This window comes from Molothrus aeneus, chromosome 1 (genome assembly GCF_037042795.1).
Source record: "Molothrus aeneus isolate 106 chromosome 1, BPBGC_Maene_1.0, whole genome shotgun sequence".
NCBI lineage: Eukaryota > Metazoa > Chordata > Aves > Passeriformes > Icteridae > Molothrus > Molothrus aeneus.
Window position 1 is genome coordinate 43,534,078 of NC_089646.1, and position 18,741 is coordinate 43,552,818.

Here is an 18,741-nt window from a genome sequence, read left to right on the forward strand (position 1 = left end):
AACCACACCTTTGCAGCATCCTAAAATATGCAGTCTGTGCTGCCTTGCAGTTGCCAAAAAATCATATTAAATGGAGAGAAAGATATAGAGTTTGCACAAAGGGACTAAGTTTTTCTTGGCCAATTGCCAATGTGTAAAGTAGACAAAATTTGAATTATCTAGCCAGAAATCCCAGGGGAGAAAAAAAAAACAAAACAAAACCAAAAACCAAAACAAACAAGAAGAATGTTTTTAATAATGAAATGTCAGAGGAGAAGGAAATATTGTAGTAATAAATATACTGAATTCACTACACAGAAAGAATATGCCAAGCTCTTACTACAGTGATCTATCCTGTAATAATAGTAATGCCAGAATTTATCTGGTGCCTGTGGTTAAATGTGCTCCTTTTTAAGAGACTGCAAGGTTTATATTTTCCTTAGGACACTGGTGCTCAGAGCATCCATTTTTAATTGGTTTCAAAGCACTAAAGCCCTACATCTGGACCTTAATACTGTGCCAACTGAGAGAGGAGCCCACTAAGTCACAAGCACTGCTTTGCACAGCACCTGGGATTTCCTGAGCTGTCCTGAGGATAACTCAATTTTCCAGTGCTGCTGAAGGAGTTGAATGCTTACAGACTCCATGTAAAACATATGGGTATGCATGTGCACTGTTACAGTAAACAATCAGGAAATGTTTTTTGCATTAATAGGCAAAATAATTGGTTGCCAGTAAGAACTGCGCTTGTCATTTTTCATCTTTTAAACTACATTAACTGTACCTGAGTTGTAATACTTGGGCACCAGATAACTCCTAGACATTAGGTGTAAGATAAGCTAGGAAAATGTTTTTAAATGTCCATCCTGCTAACAGAATCAGGAATCCATTTCTTCTGTGCTTCCAAGCTTCTGAATCCAGATGCTCACTGTGAGTGATCCAGTAGGATCATTCACAATGGAAAGTTTTATCTCAGTATTCAGATGGATGTGATCAGGGTCTAGAATCATGTCAGGCATAGGAGCTTAACTGTTGGGAGAGCCATGATTACACATTCCAGGAAAGCATTGGGTGTTCTCTGGGGATGTCTATATCAGCTCATAGAGGGAGGGGAGCTGCAAGCTCCCTCTGGCTGCATGCGATCCCTGTTAATGCAGTCCAAACTAAGCCAAACCCCAGCTGAGTCCAAGCTAAAAACCCCTGGTAGGAGGGGAGTGTGTGCTCAGTTAGACAAGACATTGTGTTAACGTGTTTGACTTTTGGCTTGCTCCTACCCTATGCAAAGCCCTCCCGTGCCTGGTCAGAACTTGGGTCCTGTGTGGCACAGCCCGCACATTTACACCCTAATACATCTCATTTTTTTGGGAAGTGAAATCCTAGTGCCAAACAATTTGCAAGAAGAGGCTAAAATAGCTGCTTTGTTCAGCTTAACAAATTGAAAGCTGAATAGGACTTTTTTCCAATTATGAAGAAATGAAAGGTGTGGTATTTGCTGAGTCCCCAGCATCAAGGAGGACTTGATGAATCTGACTCCATGTTCTTAGAAGGCTAATTTATTATTTTATGTATTATATTATATTAAAGAATGCTGTACTAAAATTATACTAAAGAATAGAGAAAGGATACTTACAGAATGCTTAACAAGATACTAATGAAAAACTTGTGACCTCTTCCAGAGTCCCGACACAGCCGGATGGTGATTGGTCATTAAGTAAAAACAATTCACATGTTGCATAAACAATCTCCAAACCACATTCCAAAGCAGTAAAACACAGGAGAAGCAATCAGATAATTATTGTTTTCATTTTTCTCTGAGTCTTCTCAGCTTCCCAGGAGAAGAAATCCTGGCACAGGGATTTTTCAGGAAATATGACAGTGACTTGAAAGGAGTATGCAAAAGGGAAGGAAATAACTGCATAAGCCAAGGAAAAGGACTGGCACAGGAGGAAAATGAGCATGAACTGCTTGACAAAGAAATTTTATCAGGAAATAAGATATTTTAGCCACTAGCTCCCAGTAAGGCTTTGAAATGTCTTTCAATGGAAACAGTCAGGGCAAAAAGTACATAAATTTCTTAGGAAAACCACAGACTTGTATGATGGGATGACTACATGAAATTGCAGCATATTTGAGCTGATAACCCTGACAGTCCTCTGTGATTCAGCACTTCTGTGTTCCTGTGGTCGAGGGCTTCAGTGGTAGGTGAGCCCTAGGTCCTGAAATATTGCAACAGCTCACAAGGCCTGCAAACAGAAAGAGTGGGCATGTGTGTTTATGCATGTATATATTTCTTACACATATATATGTATTTACATATACAGGAATGTTTATATATATATATTTTCGTACATAAAAAGAGTGCCTTTATCTGAAGGAGAAACTGATGTCATAAGATAAATACTTCCGGTTTACAGTAATGATCAAGCTCAAGGAGAGACTTGCCTGTTAGGAAGAATGTTCATGCTCTTAAGGATAAGTAAAAAAACAATGGAAGAAAATGGAAGAAAAGAAGTGATTTTCCTTTCTGTTGTAATTCCTTGTGTATTCCTTGTTATTGCAGTTCTGGTGCCTTTAGGCTATAAACCTACTTGTCCCTCAGAAAGGAGTTGCCCTTAATGTACATTTAATAATCTAATTCATCTTTAATTAATGTGGCACTGCCTTGTGAGAAACAGGAATAGTCTTCCTCCTTCTGACTGCCCTTCTGCAATAGAGCTCGGGAGGATGAAGGTGAATAAGGTTGTGTGTCTGTGCATTGATTTGTAGGCTCGAGGACTGTCACCAGAGTGTCTCCAGGGGAGCCCCGGGGATTCAGAGCTCTCAACAGCACAATGGCTGAGACCAAGCTGAAACGCATGAGGGAGTAAGTAGCATATTTATGCATTACCAATGTGCAGGCAAGGAATATGGATTTGGAAAACTGCAAAGCACAGAAAATAAAACCCAAAAGTCCCCTCAACAAAAAGAAGTGGATGGTAAGGTGTTCAGAGACTTGCCTGCTTGCCTCCAGAGAGGATGAAAGCTGACTCTCATTTCTGATTGTTTTCTTGTAAGCTGCACAATCACTGACATCCTTCAGGATCCAGTTTGCCTTCCTTGCTGTCGTGTCATTCTGAATTTCACTTTCTTTATTAGCACAGCCCATGCCCACAAGTCACCTGCAAATGTACACATTACCACCCTGTTTGGTCCCTCACCTGCACTTCATTTTTGCCTGGAATGAAAAGTAAGTGGGTTTGTTTCCCATGGTGATATGATGTTTTAAACCAAACAAAATTGCAGCTCTTGGCTGGTATTTTCAAATGAGACAGCAGGCAGTACATGGACAGTTCCCTTTGAAACTCATTGTCTACTGATTTTCAGCATTGCTGAAATCCCAGCTTTATTTATAAAGGTTTCAGTGTCTTAATAAAATGAAGATCTGTGCTTCCTTTCTAGAATGTACTGGTTAATGTATCTTGAGCCTTTATCTTGACTCAGTAATTTCTGGCCTTCCAAGATTGATTGCATCCTGTTTTAGGTGCTGATCTGATAATCATAGTGATGTGTATTATTTCTGAGATCAAATATTCTTTGCAATGTTGCAAGATTCAGCTGCTCTCAGAATGTAAACTCTTTGAAAAAGGGCAATTTTTTCTCCTGTGTAGGTGGACAGTGTCAATAATCTGGTGGATGTTATTGGAATACAAATAAGTTCAAACAGTCGATGCTAAGAGTTATTTAAGTGAGCTCTCTGAAGAAAATGAGTACAATTCCAACAGCATTGATAGCAATCACTGTTTAAAACAAATCACCATGTACTACAGAAAAATACCAATCACATTTACTCCTGATGGAAGTTGTTTGGTTTTATAGTATTTCAAGATTCAGCAGCTCCCGAGGTTTCACTTCATGGCTTAGCCCTTACTGTGCAATCAGTCCAAGGTCTCACAGCCTTCCACTTGTACTGCTTTCCATTCTTTTTTCATGGAAACTACTTATAAAAATAAACTACTGCATTATGTTGTCCCAGCTACTTGCAAGGTTAGATTTTTAGTCAAAATGCCTACTAAGCTTAGAGATTTCACCTGGTGTTCTCATGGTTTCTAGATAGAACTTAAAATATTTTGACTTTTAAAATACTTTGACATTGCTTTTAGGGCTGAAGTATGAATAAATCACTTCTTTCAAATTCTCTTTTTCCACTGCTGTTTCATGGTTTTCATGGTTTGTTGAGACTCACATTATTGTCCTTTCTCCAAAACATAGCATGACTTTTTCATTTTCTGAATACATTAAGGTGAGAAAGGACTTAATTGCTTGGAAAGTTAAGTGTAAGGAACAAGTCAATGAGCACAGTACCCAGCATGTGCATAGCCAAGGAGATCTCTGCAAACTCTGACCCCTGGCCAATCTACACACAGGGCACAGTGGGGTTTTCAGTGGTGAGAAGGAAGCACATCTGGCTATGAATCAGTACATAAAGCCACATAGCTTCTCTGCTCATCCTTCAGCAAACTTCATATGATGTGGTTTTTGAATGTCATCCACATAACAGTGCCACATAAGCAGGGCTAATATAATTTAGACTTGTGCTATTCAGTTTTACTTGGATAGGTGCAGACTTTTGGGGGGGGGTCTTCCAGATGACAGCTTCTGATGAAGGAAACAATGTGGGGGATTTGTCTTACTGAGACAAACTGAGTAGCTGGAGTTCCTAAAAGGAAAGAGGAGAGCAGAGCAGGGGCAATAATGTGGAGGTGCAGTGAAATCTGTTTGGGTGTCAAGTCACTCTAGAAAGACGACTATGAAGGTTTGGGATTTGTACCATTTCCAAATGTTAGGAACAATAGGTTCTGATGAGGGAGACCCCTGTGTCATGAGCTGCTCATAAAGAGACCTTGTGCCCATGCATTACAGATGATGTTACTGGCAGAAAGTATCAGTAGCTCTAATAAAATGGTAGATTAATCTAAAATAACACAGGGTCTAACAGTGAAAGCACCTTTTAGCCATTTCCAATTGACATGTGAAAAATGCTGGCTTGCAAACCACTGTAGCAAGGCAGTCACTTGACAAGATGTTATGTGCTCATTGCTTTAGTTACTGCAGCACGACTCACTAAATGCCTTCTTTGACTTGCTGTGTATCAAAGCATCAATTTAGGAGAGTCCCACTGTATTCTTATGGTGGACTTGACAAGAATACTCATGTGAGAGCAAAGCTGTGCTAAAAATCTTTATGGGAATTAGAAGGAAGCCACTGATGTTCTTGAACGTGGTAGGTATGAGTGCTTGGTCTCCTCCTTTAAGTGAAAAGAAATGGCTTTTTTATCACTACAACCCCTAAATATTTCCTCTGACTTTCTCCTTCCAATTACCATTGCACTCTCTGTTCCAGTTGATCTCATCCAGCATCAATGTGAATCTCTGTCCCCTCAGTAAAAGTCATGATAAAATCACCAACTACAGTGACAACAATTTCTACTTTGTTATATTTGGTATCAGAATTCATTATGAAGTTTATAAGAGCAGAGATTTAACTTTACCTTTCAAGCAGAGTTAATTGTCTCCACAAAAATTTCCACTTCAGTGCTAAGCATTTTGATATTGGGATCTGCAGTGTTGATAAGAAATCTCCATTTTTTGAACTAGCTCAAGGTTATCGTTATGCTCCTTCCCAGCCCTGTGGGTCAGCAGCGAGAAGTCAACCAAATATAGAAACTGACTGTGAGACTCTTATTCCTCATACTGGGTTTTGAAACTGAGGAATCATGTTAGATGCAGGAAATGGGAGGAGCCATTTCCTGGTATCTTCTGTCCTGGCCACCATCAAAATCTCGTGGTGGTTCCCATCCTTGGTGGCACAAGGTAACTTGGTGCATGCCGAGTCTGGGAAGCATTACTGCCACGTGCTATCCAGAGCCAAGTTATCTCTCTTTGTGGAGAGATCCACAAAGACAAACTGCTCAGACTGTTCCACTGATGTTCCCCTATAGAGACTTTCCAACTGTGCCTCTCAGAAGAGAGCCACACTGTTCTTCAGAAACAACTCCTCAAGCCAAAGCATTTTTCCCCTGTCAGATTAAATTGTAGTAGCACCTATTAATTTTTTTCCCCCCGAGGTCCATACAAAAAACTTGGTACAGATCGTTTTGTGCTCCTTTGTGGAGATATCCATGAATATCTACAATGAGTCATTTTAATAGCCATGAACTTTAATATGCACTTTAGAATTCAATAAAATGTATGGCAGTAGAAGGAAAAGGCTTTTATGCCCCAAATTTTAAGTAAATTAAAATCCTTTAGCCCAGCAGTAAGCACCTCTTAGCCAGTCCCCAAAGTGTTATGCACAGCAGCATACCACGATCAGGAAAAAGACTTCATCATCCCCTGCTGAGTGTAAGTAAAGCAGTCTTTCAGAAGTCATGAAGAGAAAGCACTGGGTGATATTTTTATTCTGCTCCTGTGAGTGCTTCTAACACTACTGGTTAGACTCATGAGCAGTATGTATATATGCTTCTTGTGCTTGTGATGCTGCCGTCAAATGCATAGTTTATCTGAAAAATTCAGAAATAAAGGTCATTTTGAGGACATCCAGTAGGCACTAGATGTTCTTTGAGATAAGTAGTCCTAAAATGCTAGAAGTGTAGAAGGCTTTTTGCACATTTATTGGTGCAATTTAAAAAAAAATACAGTAAAGTGTTTACTTGATGTAGTATTTCAATTTATACAGAGTGGACCTTTCTGAGCCAACTGAAACTGGTTTTGTTATTTATGTCATTGAGGGCAGCTTTAGTGAAGACAAAAGCAACAAATACAGAAAAGCTAATTGTTTTTTAAGATTTTGATTTAAGAACTTATCAGTGACCTTTTGATTGCCATTGACTTTCATGTTGATGGTATCACGATGTATACGAGCTTGAGGAATGTCTTCTCACAGACAAAAGACATATTTGGTGAGGAAATTTATTGACACTGTCTGAGCTACCACTTTCTTCCAGGTGAATAGAGCACTCTTGAAGGTATTGATCCTGAAATGTTTTTGAGCATTGAATTTCCTCTAACACACACCAGTGTTCTGTCCAACACTCCATTTTCAGGTAATAATTTCTGTCTGGTGATCCCAAGGCATCTTACAGCATGACTATAGCTTTCTGCATCTCATGGGCTAAGCCAAAATTTTATTTACATATCCATTTTCCTTGTCACAGTTTCTCACACCTCATTTTTAAAGGCCAGGCTCAAATGAGTCAACTGAGTTCATTATGGAAAAAATTAAACATCTTAGTCCATGAGTTTCTCTTTCTTTTACTGAAAATCTATTTTAAGATAATTGCACCATTTATACTTTTCAATACTTTCCAGACCCAAATTTGAAGAAAGTATTTTGGATTTGCAGTTTGCTTTACAAGCAAGTGAGAGTACAGTAAACTCAGCAGGAACACTGAAAGATTGAACCCTGCCTGTGCGTGGCCAAGCTGGGATATTGGTCCTTGGCTTCTGTCAGGGAGAAGTGAGTGGGTGCTCCTGGCTCAGGAGTCATTGCTGTCCCAAGGCAATGACAGAAAGAGAAAGTGGGAATGGGCAAATCCTGTGCTTCTCCTGCCTAAGAAGAAATGAAGGTGAGTGAGACAGTGTCTGCTGCTCAGAAGTGTAGGAGTCCTCTGCAGCAGAAACAGCAGGAACCCCTCAAGGCTGAAGTTAGAGCTGATGGTCTAATTCCTCAGGCATTTTCCATGGTCTTCCTTCAGCTTCTGCCCTCTGTCCTCCCCTTTCCATGACAAAAATGGGCTGCTTGTCTTGTTGGCATTTTGTCTTTTACGTTGCTCCTCTCCATCCTGCATGGGATGGGAAGAGCATGTCACCTGCCAACACCATGGTTTCAGCAGTTCTCAGCAGCTTTCTATTTGTTGGGGTGCACTTTGAAATGAATAGTGAGAACAAACTTGGTAGTTAGAGTGAGTGAGTATTGGGACACAATTAAAGTTTGATGCTTTTTTTGGGGCGCTCATCTTTTGCCTGTTTTTCTCACTACTTGAATCACTATCACCTCATATTACTATTACCTCAGGTCATAACAATGTGTAATATTTTGTGAATTTTCTTAGATATGTAAAGAAAACACAGATTTTTTTTCAGCTTCTCTGTTGAACTGTATGTCATAGATCCATGAGTCATTCTGTTAATCTGAATTTTTAAGGACTTTTTTTTTTTAAGTGGACATTAATGCTATGATTGCTTCAGCACTAGACAGAGTTTTTATTCACTTTGAAAATTGCATTTCAGTAGTGAAACAACTAAAATTTTAAGTATAGGCTCATTCATTTGAAAATGTCAAGTGGCCCCAAACACTCAAAACATTCAGAGCCTTATACTTCTTTTTGTTTTGCACACAAAGCATAGCTTGCCTAGTTTCTCGTGCTGAGCATACATAATGCATAGATTGAGCTGTTCAGATTTCCAGCACCTTGATTTTGTCAATAGTTTGCAAATGCAAATATGCTTTCATGCAACATTAATTATATAGTCTATTTTCCATACGGAACCACTCGAATAATTTTGACAGCATTTACTAGAAGTAGCATTGCAACCTTGGGAAGTTTACTTGAGAGAAATGTAGGTAGGGAATTTTCCAAGAGGTTTGATGCAGGAATGACCACAGCTCTCTTTTGAAAGATATTAAATGTTTGCTTTGTAGGAAAAAAAATAAGTACTAGACTTCTATCTACATCTTTAAATGCCTAAACAGCTCTGTGAATCTTATTTTGGTACAGACCCAGAAGAAACTAAATATGTAAATCTTTCTAGGCCTTTCTGAAAATCATAAATCTACTGTCCATAGTTAGTAATTGCTTTTCTTTCTTTCTCTCTAGAATGGTATCGTCATGGAATTTTAAGGTTCTGCCAAAATGTGAATTTGCCTTAGTCCTGTTTTATGCTAGGAATTTTTTAAAGAGCTACAGATGTGAAAAGAGACCTGAAAGAAGTTGTGGACTTAATCCACCTAGCTTCAGGCCCCATTGGGAGGATATAGATGTGAACTAAGCCTAAATGGTTGATGTTCGAACAATTGTTTGCATAAAATCTTATGCAAATGGGTTTGGGAGCCATTTTTGTGTATATGTTAGTGTCTATTTTATGTATATATACACTTAAATATTTGACATAATTGGACATCTCACATTCCACAGCAGTTAGGGTTTTTTTTTTTAGCTTTTAAAATGTCTTTTTGATTAGATAGTTTAAGAGTATTTTTACTTTTACTGTAACCTTGTATGGGTGTTTAGCATAGCTCAGATCTTGAATGCTGCTTCACCTCCCTCTGTGGCTCTACAGTGCTCAAGCCCAGCTGGAAATGTTGTGAGTAAATTACTGTGGTGTTTGTGATATTTCTGTAAAGAATTGTCTATCTCCCTACCAACTGATTTCATTAATCTCTCCAATGAAGCACCTTTGAAGCATTGACAAACCTTTTAATGAGACTGACTTATTGCTGACTCAGAAATGCATTGTTTTATGTAGTAACACTTAATAGAATGTGGTTAAACACAATGCTTGGATTGAGAAAAAATATATGTAGTAATAGTTAATATTCTGATTGTTTCATGAAAATGCATAAGTACCTTTTTCTTTCTCTGAGAGGTAAATTGTTGGTTTTAAAACTTTAATTTTGGTATGAAATCCTATGTCAGGAGAGACCCCCTGACATAGTATTAAGTATTAAGCCACGTAAAAGGAAATCAGCATTAACTCTGTGTTACCACACAGCTGAACAAAGGAGAATGAAGTTATATTCTTAAATTCTTACAAGATCTTCATATAATGGTTTACTTTTCAGAGGTAACTACTGTATCCTCACATACCCACATTCAAGAAGTAGCTGTACATTGTGCTGCTCTTCAGAGACACCTGTCTAAAACAAATGCATTGATAAACAAAGCAAATAGCATCAAGGATGTGTTGAGTGTGCCTGGAATTCCTTCTTGATCTTGATCAGTGATGCTGAATGAATTAAACTGATGACTGACTTTTCAAAGGTTCTTTGAATGACATGGCACTGCTAAAAATCAGAATGTTGTTTAAAATAATTATAGAAAAACTAGGAAATCTCAGGCTGTGCATAAAGCTCAGGGAAGTGTGTTTCAGGTAATTCTTCATGGCCACAGTGAAAGAGTGTAATTATCACTCACCCTACCTCATGAAGAAAAGCTCTATAGAAGCAAATATATTTCTGCTCTTATTTTTAGTATTGGTAGTAAATTTCTTAATATAGGAAGACTTTACAATTGCAGTGTTCAGGTTTGATTTAAATAACTGTTTTGCTGTAATTTTTTTCCTTCTGTGGGAAAAATGAATAGAAACATGTTTTCTCTTATGATAAAGTATTTTCTAAATCCATAGTAGCTAGAATTCAACTAGCAGCTCTAAATTCTAATTAACGCTTCTTCCAAGAGCAGATGTCAGCTTCAATTCCTATTATATTAATTCATTTATCTCTGAATATGAGGTGCATGGAGAATATTATGTTTGATATTTCTTCACCTATGTGTCTACATGTTTTAATAATAAGATCCTTCTTAACTCATGGGAAAACATGTCTTAAATATGCTTTAGATTTTGCAGGTCTTTGAAGTAGGACATCAGAGAGTTTTGTTTGCAATCAAATTAAGGTGCTTTAATTCAGGAAGTACAAAGTAATTAAGGATGAATTAGGAAAATTATCATTGTGTTTTCAAGTGAAGAAATTTTCATTCAGCAGTAATATGAGAATAGTCGAAGTCCATTGAGGCTTGAAGGTGAAGGTGGAGGCTAATATTAGTAATTTGTATTTCTTTTCTTACTAGCTTTTATATAATAATACTTTCCATTGCCTTTTTTATTTTTTATAAGACCTTTTCTTAGACTTAGCTATTTTTTTTCACATTCCCAAGATTGAACAGCTGTCAGAACTAGAAAAGAGTTGCCCTACCTTTATAAATAAGTTCCTAAAACTTGGATCATGGAACTTATTATGTCCTTCTCCTAGCAGATCTCAAGGGGTCTTTAAACAGCAACAAAGAAGTAATGCTGAAAATGAAGATTTGAACCCAGAGCCATTTCTTTCAAGTGTCAAAGTTTTAATTATTCATAGTCAGCAATGCCAGCAAACAGAATGACAGAAAGATAACTCGAGAGGACAGAGATCCTTTGTGTTCTAACTGAGATAAACCTGTTTGTTTACTGAACCATGAGATGCTGTAGCAGATATCTTCAGATTTTCTGGTACAGTTAAAAAACAATATTTTGTATGAGATTAAGGATATGTAATTTCCTGATTCTTTTGCAAAGTCATCTCAGGAGATAAATGTAACAAACTTTTTGGCTGAGATTCCTATCACTACTGGTTAGCTGCTAAGTGGCATGGTTGTACTGTTTTAAAGAGAAATATGGGGTTAATAAATTGTTGCTTGGAAATAGCATTAATTCAGGGACAAATCATTTTTGGATGTGTTGATGAGAATCCTAAGTAATACGGCTGGACTCTATGGGGTTAGCTCCTTGAGTTAGGAAGAACAGAATTTAGAGGCATCTACTGAAATTTTTCTTTCAAAGATCCCTGCACTTACTTTCATGCCCCATGAGCCAAAATCAACACAGATTTGTTCTCTACTTTACAATGTGCTCTTTGGTGGTGGATGCAGGTGGCCTGGCTGCATTCAAAAGGATAAATAAATGCTCAGTGGAATGGGTATTCCATGTGCAGAAAGTTTCTTTATTGAGGTTTGCTTTGATGTAGGCATGAGTAACTGGAATTTTGAAATAACTGAATTTTCTGTGTTTGTCTTAGGAGCAGAGTGCTTGTTGCCTGTTATGGCAGAGGTGCTGATGCCTGATGCTGGAGGGACTTTCATGGTGTTACTACTCTGGTGTGTTCAGTAGTGGCTTGTGCAGAGCCTCTCCTTGCACAGACCACACGCAGCTCCCTGCAGGCATCACTGAGACCAGGATAGCTTTAAATGATAGCTGCCATCATGCTAAATGACACTGGAAAGTGAGAAGCTGAAAAACCCCTTAGCTGCTGATTTGTGTCATAGTTATCCTTCAAGGCAGGTCATGACAAGTTGTTGAGAGATATTAACCTGGCTGCTAATGCCCAAGGAGGAGCACAGCTTCAGCATTAATCTTGTTTTGTGGCTTTTGTCAGTGTGGCATAAAGGTAGGTCTATTGTAATTGATCTCCAAGCCAGAAAGGAGGCGTTAATATGTAGCTAGCACCAGAATAGTCAAAATGAAGACCAGTGAAATAACAGAGAATTCTTTGTTCACCTACCTAAGATTTACAACTTCCTCAGCCAGCTTGAGAACACAACATTATTATATTGTCAAATTTTAGTAATTTTGCACTGATGCGTAGAAAATCAACTGCAAATCACCAGATAGCCTGATAAATTCAGATCCACTAAATGACTTGGAATGGTTTTAGACACCCTGTGTCTAAAAATTGCAGTTCTCAAGGCTCCTATTTAGCTCCCCTCTAACTCCAGCAGTGCCTGTGATTTTGCTGATATTCTTTACTGCATCTCGCATACTCAGAAGTGCCTTATCCTTGATAAAACCAAGTCTCTATTTTATGTCCACACTCCATCATTATCTGCAAATCAAATATCAATATGGCCTTTGGGTCTTGTTGCAGTTGATTTTCTCAGGCATGTGTTGTGTGCTTGCACAAGAGCTGGCAACAAGAGTAATTTTTTTTCAGGCCACAGCTTATGTGGATGTCAGTGTCCCCAGACTGGCAATATCTGCTGTGCAGCCAGTGGGTTGGTGGTCACAGCATGCTTCCAGCCCTGTGTCTCCTCTGCCTGTAGCATTGGGACCACTCACCAGGAGTGAGGCAAGTTGAGCTCCATGAATCCCTCCATCTAACTCTAACAAAGAAAGAAAAGAACAATCTGAGATACGACATTTAAGCACATTATTGAGCATCATCCAAAGCCAGACCCTTGATTGGTAGAGCCCAATGTAATTCCTTGCATTTTAGCACACTGAAAAACAATTTAGGCCAGTGTGGGAAGGAGGTCTGGCCCATAATTTTTCACAGTAATGAAATCCCAGATGTCAGGTATCCCCTTCGCTCGTGTCATCTTGGCTGAAAATGAGATGATGACTCACAGTGAGTTTGTAGGTGACTGAGCTATAGGATAGCATGAGGAGAGTAAATGCCAGTAAATCAGAAAACATGGATGGCCAAATGTGGCTGTAAATGGGAGTTCTGCACTTGCTCTCACAGCTCATTTGGTGGTAAGGCTTTAATTCTTTTTAAAACGTTAGTGCAGGTATCCCATATTTCATGTGAATAGCAATCTGTAGTTGTGCATCTCTAGGATTTTACATGGATGGACAAATATCCCCTAGCATAGGATCAGGGCCATAATGGACAAACCTCCCTTTCTAGGAAGTGCTTTCCCCTCTCCCTCTATCAGGATCATAGATTAACTCAGTGACACCTCTCTGACATTTACTCTCTGAGATCCCACACTTCTGCCTCTGTGATGCATGATGTGGTAGTAGAGTCAAATTAATGCAGCTCTCAAGTCCAAACAGAGCCTGATGTCTTCTTTTGTAAAAGCAGGTTATAATTTTTGTTACCTACCCTGTAATTTTCAACCTATGAACATTTTCCCCTTAATTCTATTGTCTCAGCTATTGCACACATTGGCTGATTTGCATGCTCTGCCAAGCTGAACAGAGAAGACTCAAGTCTGCAGGTCACATTTATTAGCAGAAGCAATACTCCCAAGGTATATATTTGCTTAATTTTTCATCTTTAAATAGACAGAACTACCCAAAAATTGAACATAATTGTCTGAGAGGGAGAGAGGAGTCATTAAAGGCACTGATGAAGTAGCAGTAATATCAGGATGGCTTTTCATGTATTGATTTTTAACTGTTGGGAAGAAATAGTGATATTTTTGATAATGTTTTGTGAAGAAATGTACATTGTTTGTCAAACAAATCTCCATTTACCTTTCGGTGGTAATCCAATCCCTAGGTTTCCAGTGTCTGAGAATTAATTATTTCCAATAGTTTTTATTTTCTCCTGAACAACATTAATTTCTAGTTATAGGAAGCAGGACTGAATCAGGTCTAGACCTGTAGAGATTCCAGCTTGGCCCTGTGAGTTCTGATCCTGGGTCTTGGCTTTCTCTGCCCCAGGTTCCTGATCTACCTCTGTGTCTGGAGCCAGCAGAGGGGTGACCTGAAGCCAAAGGGGGATCACACCTGGGCATGATCGAGGTGCTAGAGAAGCAAAGAGCAAGTGAGATGGGAGAAGTTTGAAAAGCAATAAAGTAGAATTCTTTGCAATGTTTTCCTAAGAATTGAGGAACTCACATAATATGGAACTCTTACTGGCTGACATTTTATTATGATGATGTTGTTCCTCAGCAATAACAGGATGACCACTGATAAAAGGTAACTACACCATTAGGTTGATTATGCTATTGTGTGAGAAGAGTTTACCTTGTCCTGATGTTAGACATGTAACAAAAAAATCAGTACAAAAACCAGGAAAATCTACAACTGCAGTTTGTGAAGTTGTTGTTGGGAGGTAGGTTTAACTATTTAAACTGCTCTGGGAAGTGTGCCTGCTTCCTCTGAACCTACGTGCACATTTACTGAAGTTCTAAGCCTTAATGCTGGCACCAGGAGACATCTGTGATCCCCTTTTTTGCCCCTGTATAGATCATCCTTGGTACAGCCACAAGCTGATGGTGCCCCAGCTCCTGCTGCCTCAGGTACCGCAGCCACCATATCACATGGTTGCCTTCCAAGTACCTCCTTTTTGCCTAAAAGACAACTAACTCTCAACTGCTGTTACATGTAAAGGTTTAGTGAAAAAAAACAAATCCTTTGTCAGAAGCATGGAGAGCAGGCAGATAGTCTCTGAAACACTGAAGGAAAATTACCCTGGTATTTTCATCAAAATATGAAGCCACCACTGAGTGAAAAATTCTATATTACCTGTGATATATGAACTGAAAGATGTTTTTCCTTTAGGAGGAAGAAATGCTGTTCATTGTCTTACAGTTTTCAAATGGTTCTTTTTTATAAATCAATATTAAGATGCTGTGTGTGTTTTGTCACCGAGTTACAGATTTGTGTTCTGATAAAAGGAGAGCACTGTAGAAAAGAAAAAAGTGTCAAGTTTGCTCATACTGAGCTTGTACAATGGTTTTCTTGTATTTGATAGAAGCTAAAATAAAGCAATGAATAACAAAGTGTGCTCACATAACATGCCACTGGTGTTCAGCTGACTGGGTTGCTTCTTTGGATTTTGATGAAATCTGGAAGCAGTAATACATGTGCATTTACCAGACTTGTTGTAGATAAAAGAGTGTGTCAGACTCAGCAGGAAGAGGATTCTTGGATTGTAACAATGAAGATGGCCATGCTTCCCATGACTTTCCTATGGCCAGGCTTTTATTCTTGGGCTTGGTATAGCAACTAACCACGGAGAAATTCACCAGGAAACTTTAGTTCCTTTTCCTGTCAGGCAAACAAGGTGCTTAATCAAACCTACAACATTTAGAAGGAATCTGCACTAGTTAATGTTTGTGTTACTATATAAGATGAATTACCTTTCGCTTGACCTTTTGTATAATATTTCTCCCCAGATCTGCCATTGGGAAGCTGGGAGTGGAGGCATTTGAGGCAGTGTACAGCTGCCTCAAGCAAGCGAGACAGCAGAATGCCAGTGAGGAGGAGCTCAGGAGCTGTCTGGAGAAACTGGTTTCTAGGGCAAGTGATTGCTTCGAAGTGGATCAGCTGCTGTACTTCGAGGAACAGCTCCAGGCTTTAGAGCCACATCTCCAGCTGTAACAGTGTGTCTGCAACATCTGGGGATGGCACCAGGGGAAAGGGACCTCCTTCAGGCCAGCAGGCAAGTACAGGAGTATCGCCGGCTGGGGGACAAATCACCAACAGGACGGGACTGCCAAGAACGCATCTCAAGCTGTTTTGTTTTCCAGCAGCAGTCTCATTACATGGTTATGACAATGGGAAGATGCCAGCAGCTCACATGTCAGGCAGCAGACAAAGAACTTAATGTTACAACTTACTTTAAAAGTTTTTTGACTAATCACACAAGGCAAAAGCATATTACAGTAGTTCTGTCCAACCACTATAAGCACACATACCTTTGGTTAAAACAATGCTTCCTTATTTCGAATACAATACTGCTTGTAAGTCTTAAAACACAATGCACAGAGCTCTATTATTAAGCTTAGAACTTTCTAATATCTTGCTAGATATACTTTTCTGCAGCTTAGGGAGTTATTCTAGACAAGCATTAATACACAGACCATTGTTCTATTTGTCCTTACTTTTCTACTTCTTATATAGTTTTGCTGCTGACAAATCTTATGGCTACTGCTTAGCTCTAATTCCAGTTCTGCTATCTTTGAGGCCTGCCTTTTGCAGCTTTCCCAAAAACCTCTGATTTTAAAGATTCTCACACAGGAGGTATTTGTAGGACACTGCTGAGGGTAATGGAGTACCTAAGCATGTGGGTAAGCTCCATTTGAGAGTCCAGACTGCAGTGAGAAGTGGGTAAATATGGCACTAATTTAAGGGGAAGGAAGAGGAACAAATGTTTGTGACAGTGGAGGGAGGATTCACAGTTACCTGTGTCCCCTTCTTCTGCCACTTAAAGCAAAGGAAGGGTGTTCTGGGCTGTGCCTGGATACCAGTCCTGCACTCAGAGCATCACTGGCAAAGCTGTCTTTGATGGAATGATGCAGGATTAGACTCCAGCTGCTGTTGATTTCTGTGCTAACTCATCCTTGTGATACTTATTCCCATAATTTTTCTAATTTGGCAGATTTACTTTTAAACATATATGTATATGTATGGCCACTCAGCCCCTAATTGTCTTGTTATTATTGATTGTTCAAAAGGGCTGCATTAAATCTGAGCTTCAAAGGAACTGTGGACATACATACATACATATGTGCATATTTATATACATATATGCATGCTCACATACACAGAGATAGGTGTGTATGTTCATAATGGCAGAAGTATGTCTGGTCATACACTGTACTTGTCTAAAGAGTTTCTTTGCATTAAATTCATTCTTCAAAAATGGAACAATAAGCTGATTTTTTTTTCTGCACATTGTTACTGTTAGTGTTCTTTCTTAGTGTTTATGCTCCCTTCTTCATATGCATCCCACTCCTGCTGATTTCAATTGTCTATCAGGCTCTGATGATATATTTAATGTTTTCCTTCTACCTCTTCCTTCCTTATTCTGCATTCTGAGCTCCTTCCTCCATCTGTGTAAAAGACTAAAGGTTAACAAAGGATTGGTAAAGGAATCTAAAATGAGTTGTAGACCAAATGGATTTTAGGTATTGAGCCATTATCATAATCCTTATGCATCCTGCTTTTTCATCACAACTCTTAAAGGACTTTGGGATTGTACTAAATAAATTAGAAGAAATTCATAATAAGGATATCAAAAAAACATTTCTATTTGACTTGAGTTATTTACAATGAAGTATACCAGTATTGATGGTCAATTAATCCTACTGATCCATCTTTATGACATATGTTAAGAACAAGGCAAAAGACAAGTAGAGTCATCTGAATCTATTTTAGCAGCAGCTTAAGCTGAGGAAGCAAAAGGCACATCCAGCTACAGATGATGTGGCACTATACTACTAGCTCAAAGTAAAAAGAGATTCTGGTATGTTTCAACTTATTCTAGCTTCAGCTTTTATTTAGAATATGTGTTACAAGCAGAGACTAAAGCCCACTATGATGTTCACTGAAGTAAGGAAACATATTTGTTTATCAGGTTTCAGTCCTTTCCTGTTACTTCTTCTTACACTCCTCATCCTTCTCACTGCTGTGTAGGTGTGCCTGATTCCATATTTTCTGCACATAACTTAAGACCATTTAAAACAGAAGTGCTGAAGTCCAGGATACAGGAGGAGAGCTTGGATGTTGCAGGGACTTGTAAGTCCAAAAGCAAACAATGAGTGCCTGACATGGTGAGAATAATGTCAGAGGAAGATAATCTTCACTCCTTCTTTTGCCTCTGCTGCAATTCAAGGTGATTTGTCACAAAAACTTCAAAAGGAGCCTCTGTAAGCAGTCAATGCCTTTTTTATTAGCGACAAACACTTCTTCAAGCTTTTTTCCATGCAGTTTACAAGAAAAAATACCTGGGTAAGAATGGGTCAGGCTCCTTAAGGCAGTCAAGGACTCAGATGATCATTAAAGGGAAACTTTTAAAATCTGAAAAACATGGTTTAGTCACTCAGATTGACTTCAGGGAAATGGTTGCTCTCTGATGAGCAGTATTTTCTTTCATTTGTTGCACAGGAAAAAGAACTCACAATGCCTTTTACACTTACTTAGTTGCTTTCTGCTCTCTGCAGGGAATGACCTTCAAGGCACGTGAGGATCTGGAGGTTTACTGCTTGTATGCTTTAAACCATACTTTGTTTCATTTTGTGGGTTTTTTACATGAATCACATCACAATTAGCCAATGTAGTACACACATTAAACACAGCAGGAAATTTTTGCCTTTGAGCTGTAGTAAAAGCACAGAAGTACATCCCATGAATTTGACAGAAATTTTTACATTACTGTTTGACTTGCAAAATCCCATTGCTAGTGGTCATTAGTAGAAATCTAAAAGGAAGGAGGGGGATTGTTGATATCATAGATCTTCAGTAATAAAAAAGCAGCAGAACTGCTGGAAGTAAATGTGAGGAAATAAATGTAAAGACA

General features: G+C 38.7%; 1 protein-coding gene across 4 annotated transcripts in view; it reads left to right on the forward strand.

The window, feature by feature from the left end:
- Window positions 1-17,461, forward strand: part of NEK11 (NIMA related kinase 11) — an 83,494-nt gene extending 66,033 nt beyond the window's left edge. For all 4 annotated transcript variants that reach the window (XM_066571738.1, XM_066571753.1, XM_066571746.1 and 1 more), the window contains 2 exons: window positions 2,746-2,842; window positions 15,617-17,461. In XM_066571738.1, the coding sequence (XP_066427835.1) occupies window positions 2,746-2,842; window positions 15,617-15,821 (302 nt within the window). In that variant the 3' untranslated portion in view covers window positions 15,822-17,461. The remainder of the gene's footprint in view (window positions 1-2,745; window positions 2,843-15,616) is intronic.
- The last annotated feature ends 1,280 nt before the right edge of the window (window positions 17,462-18,741 follow it).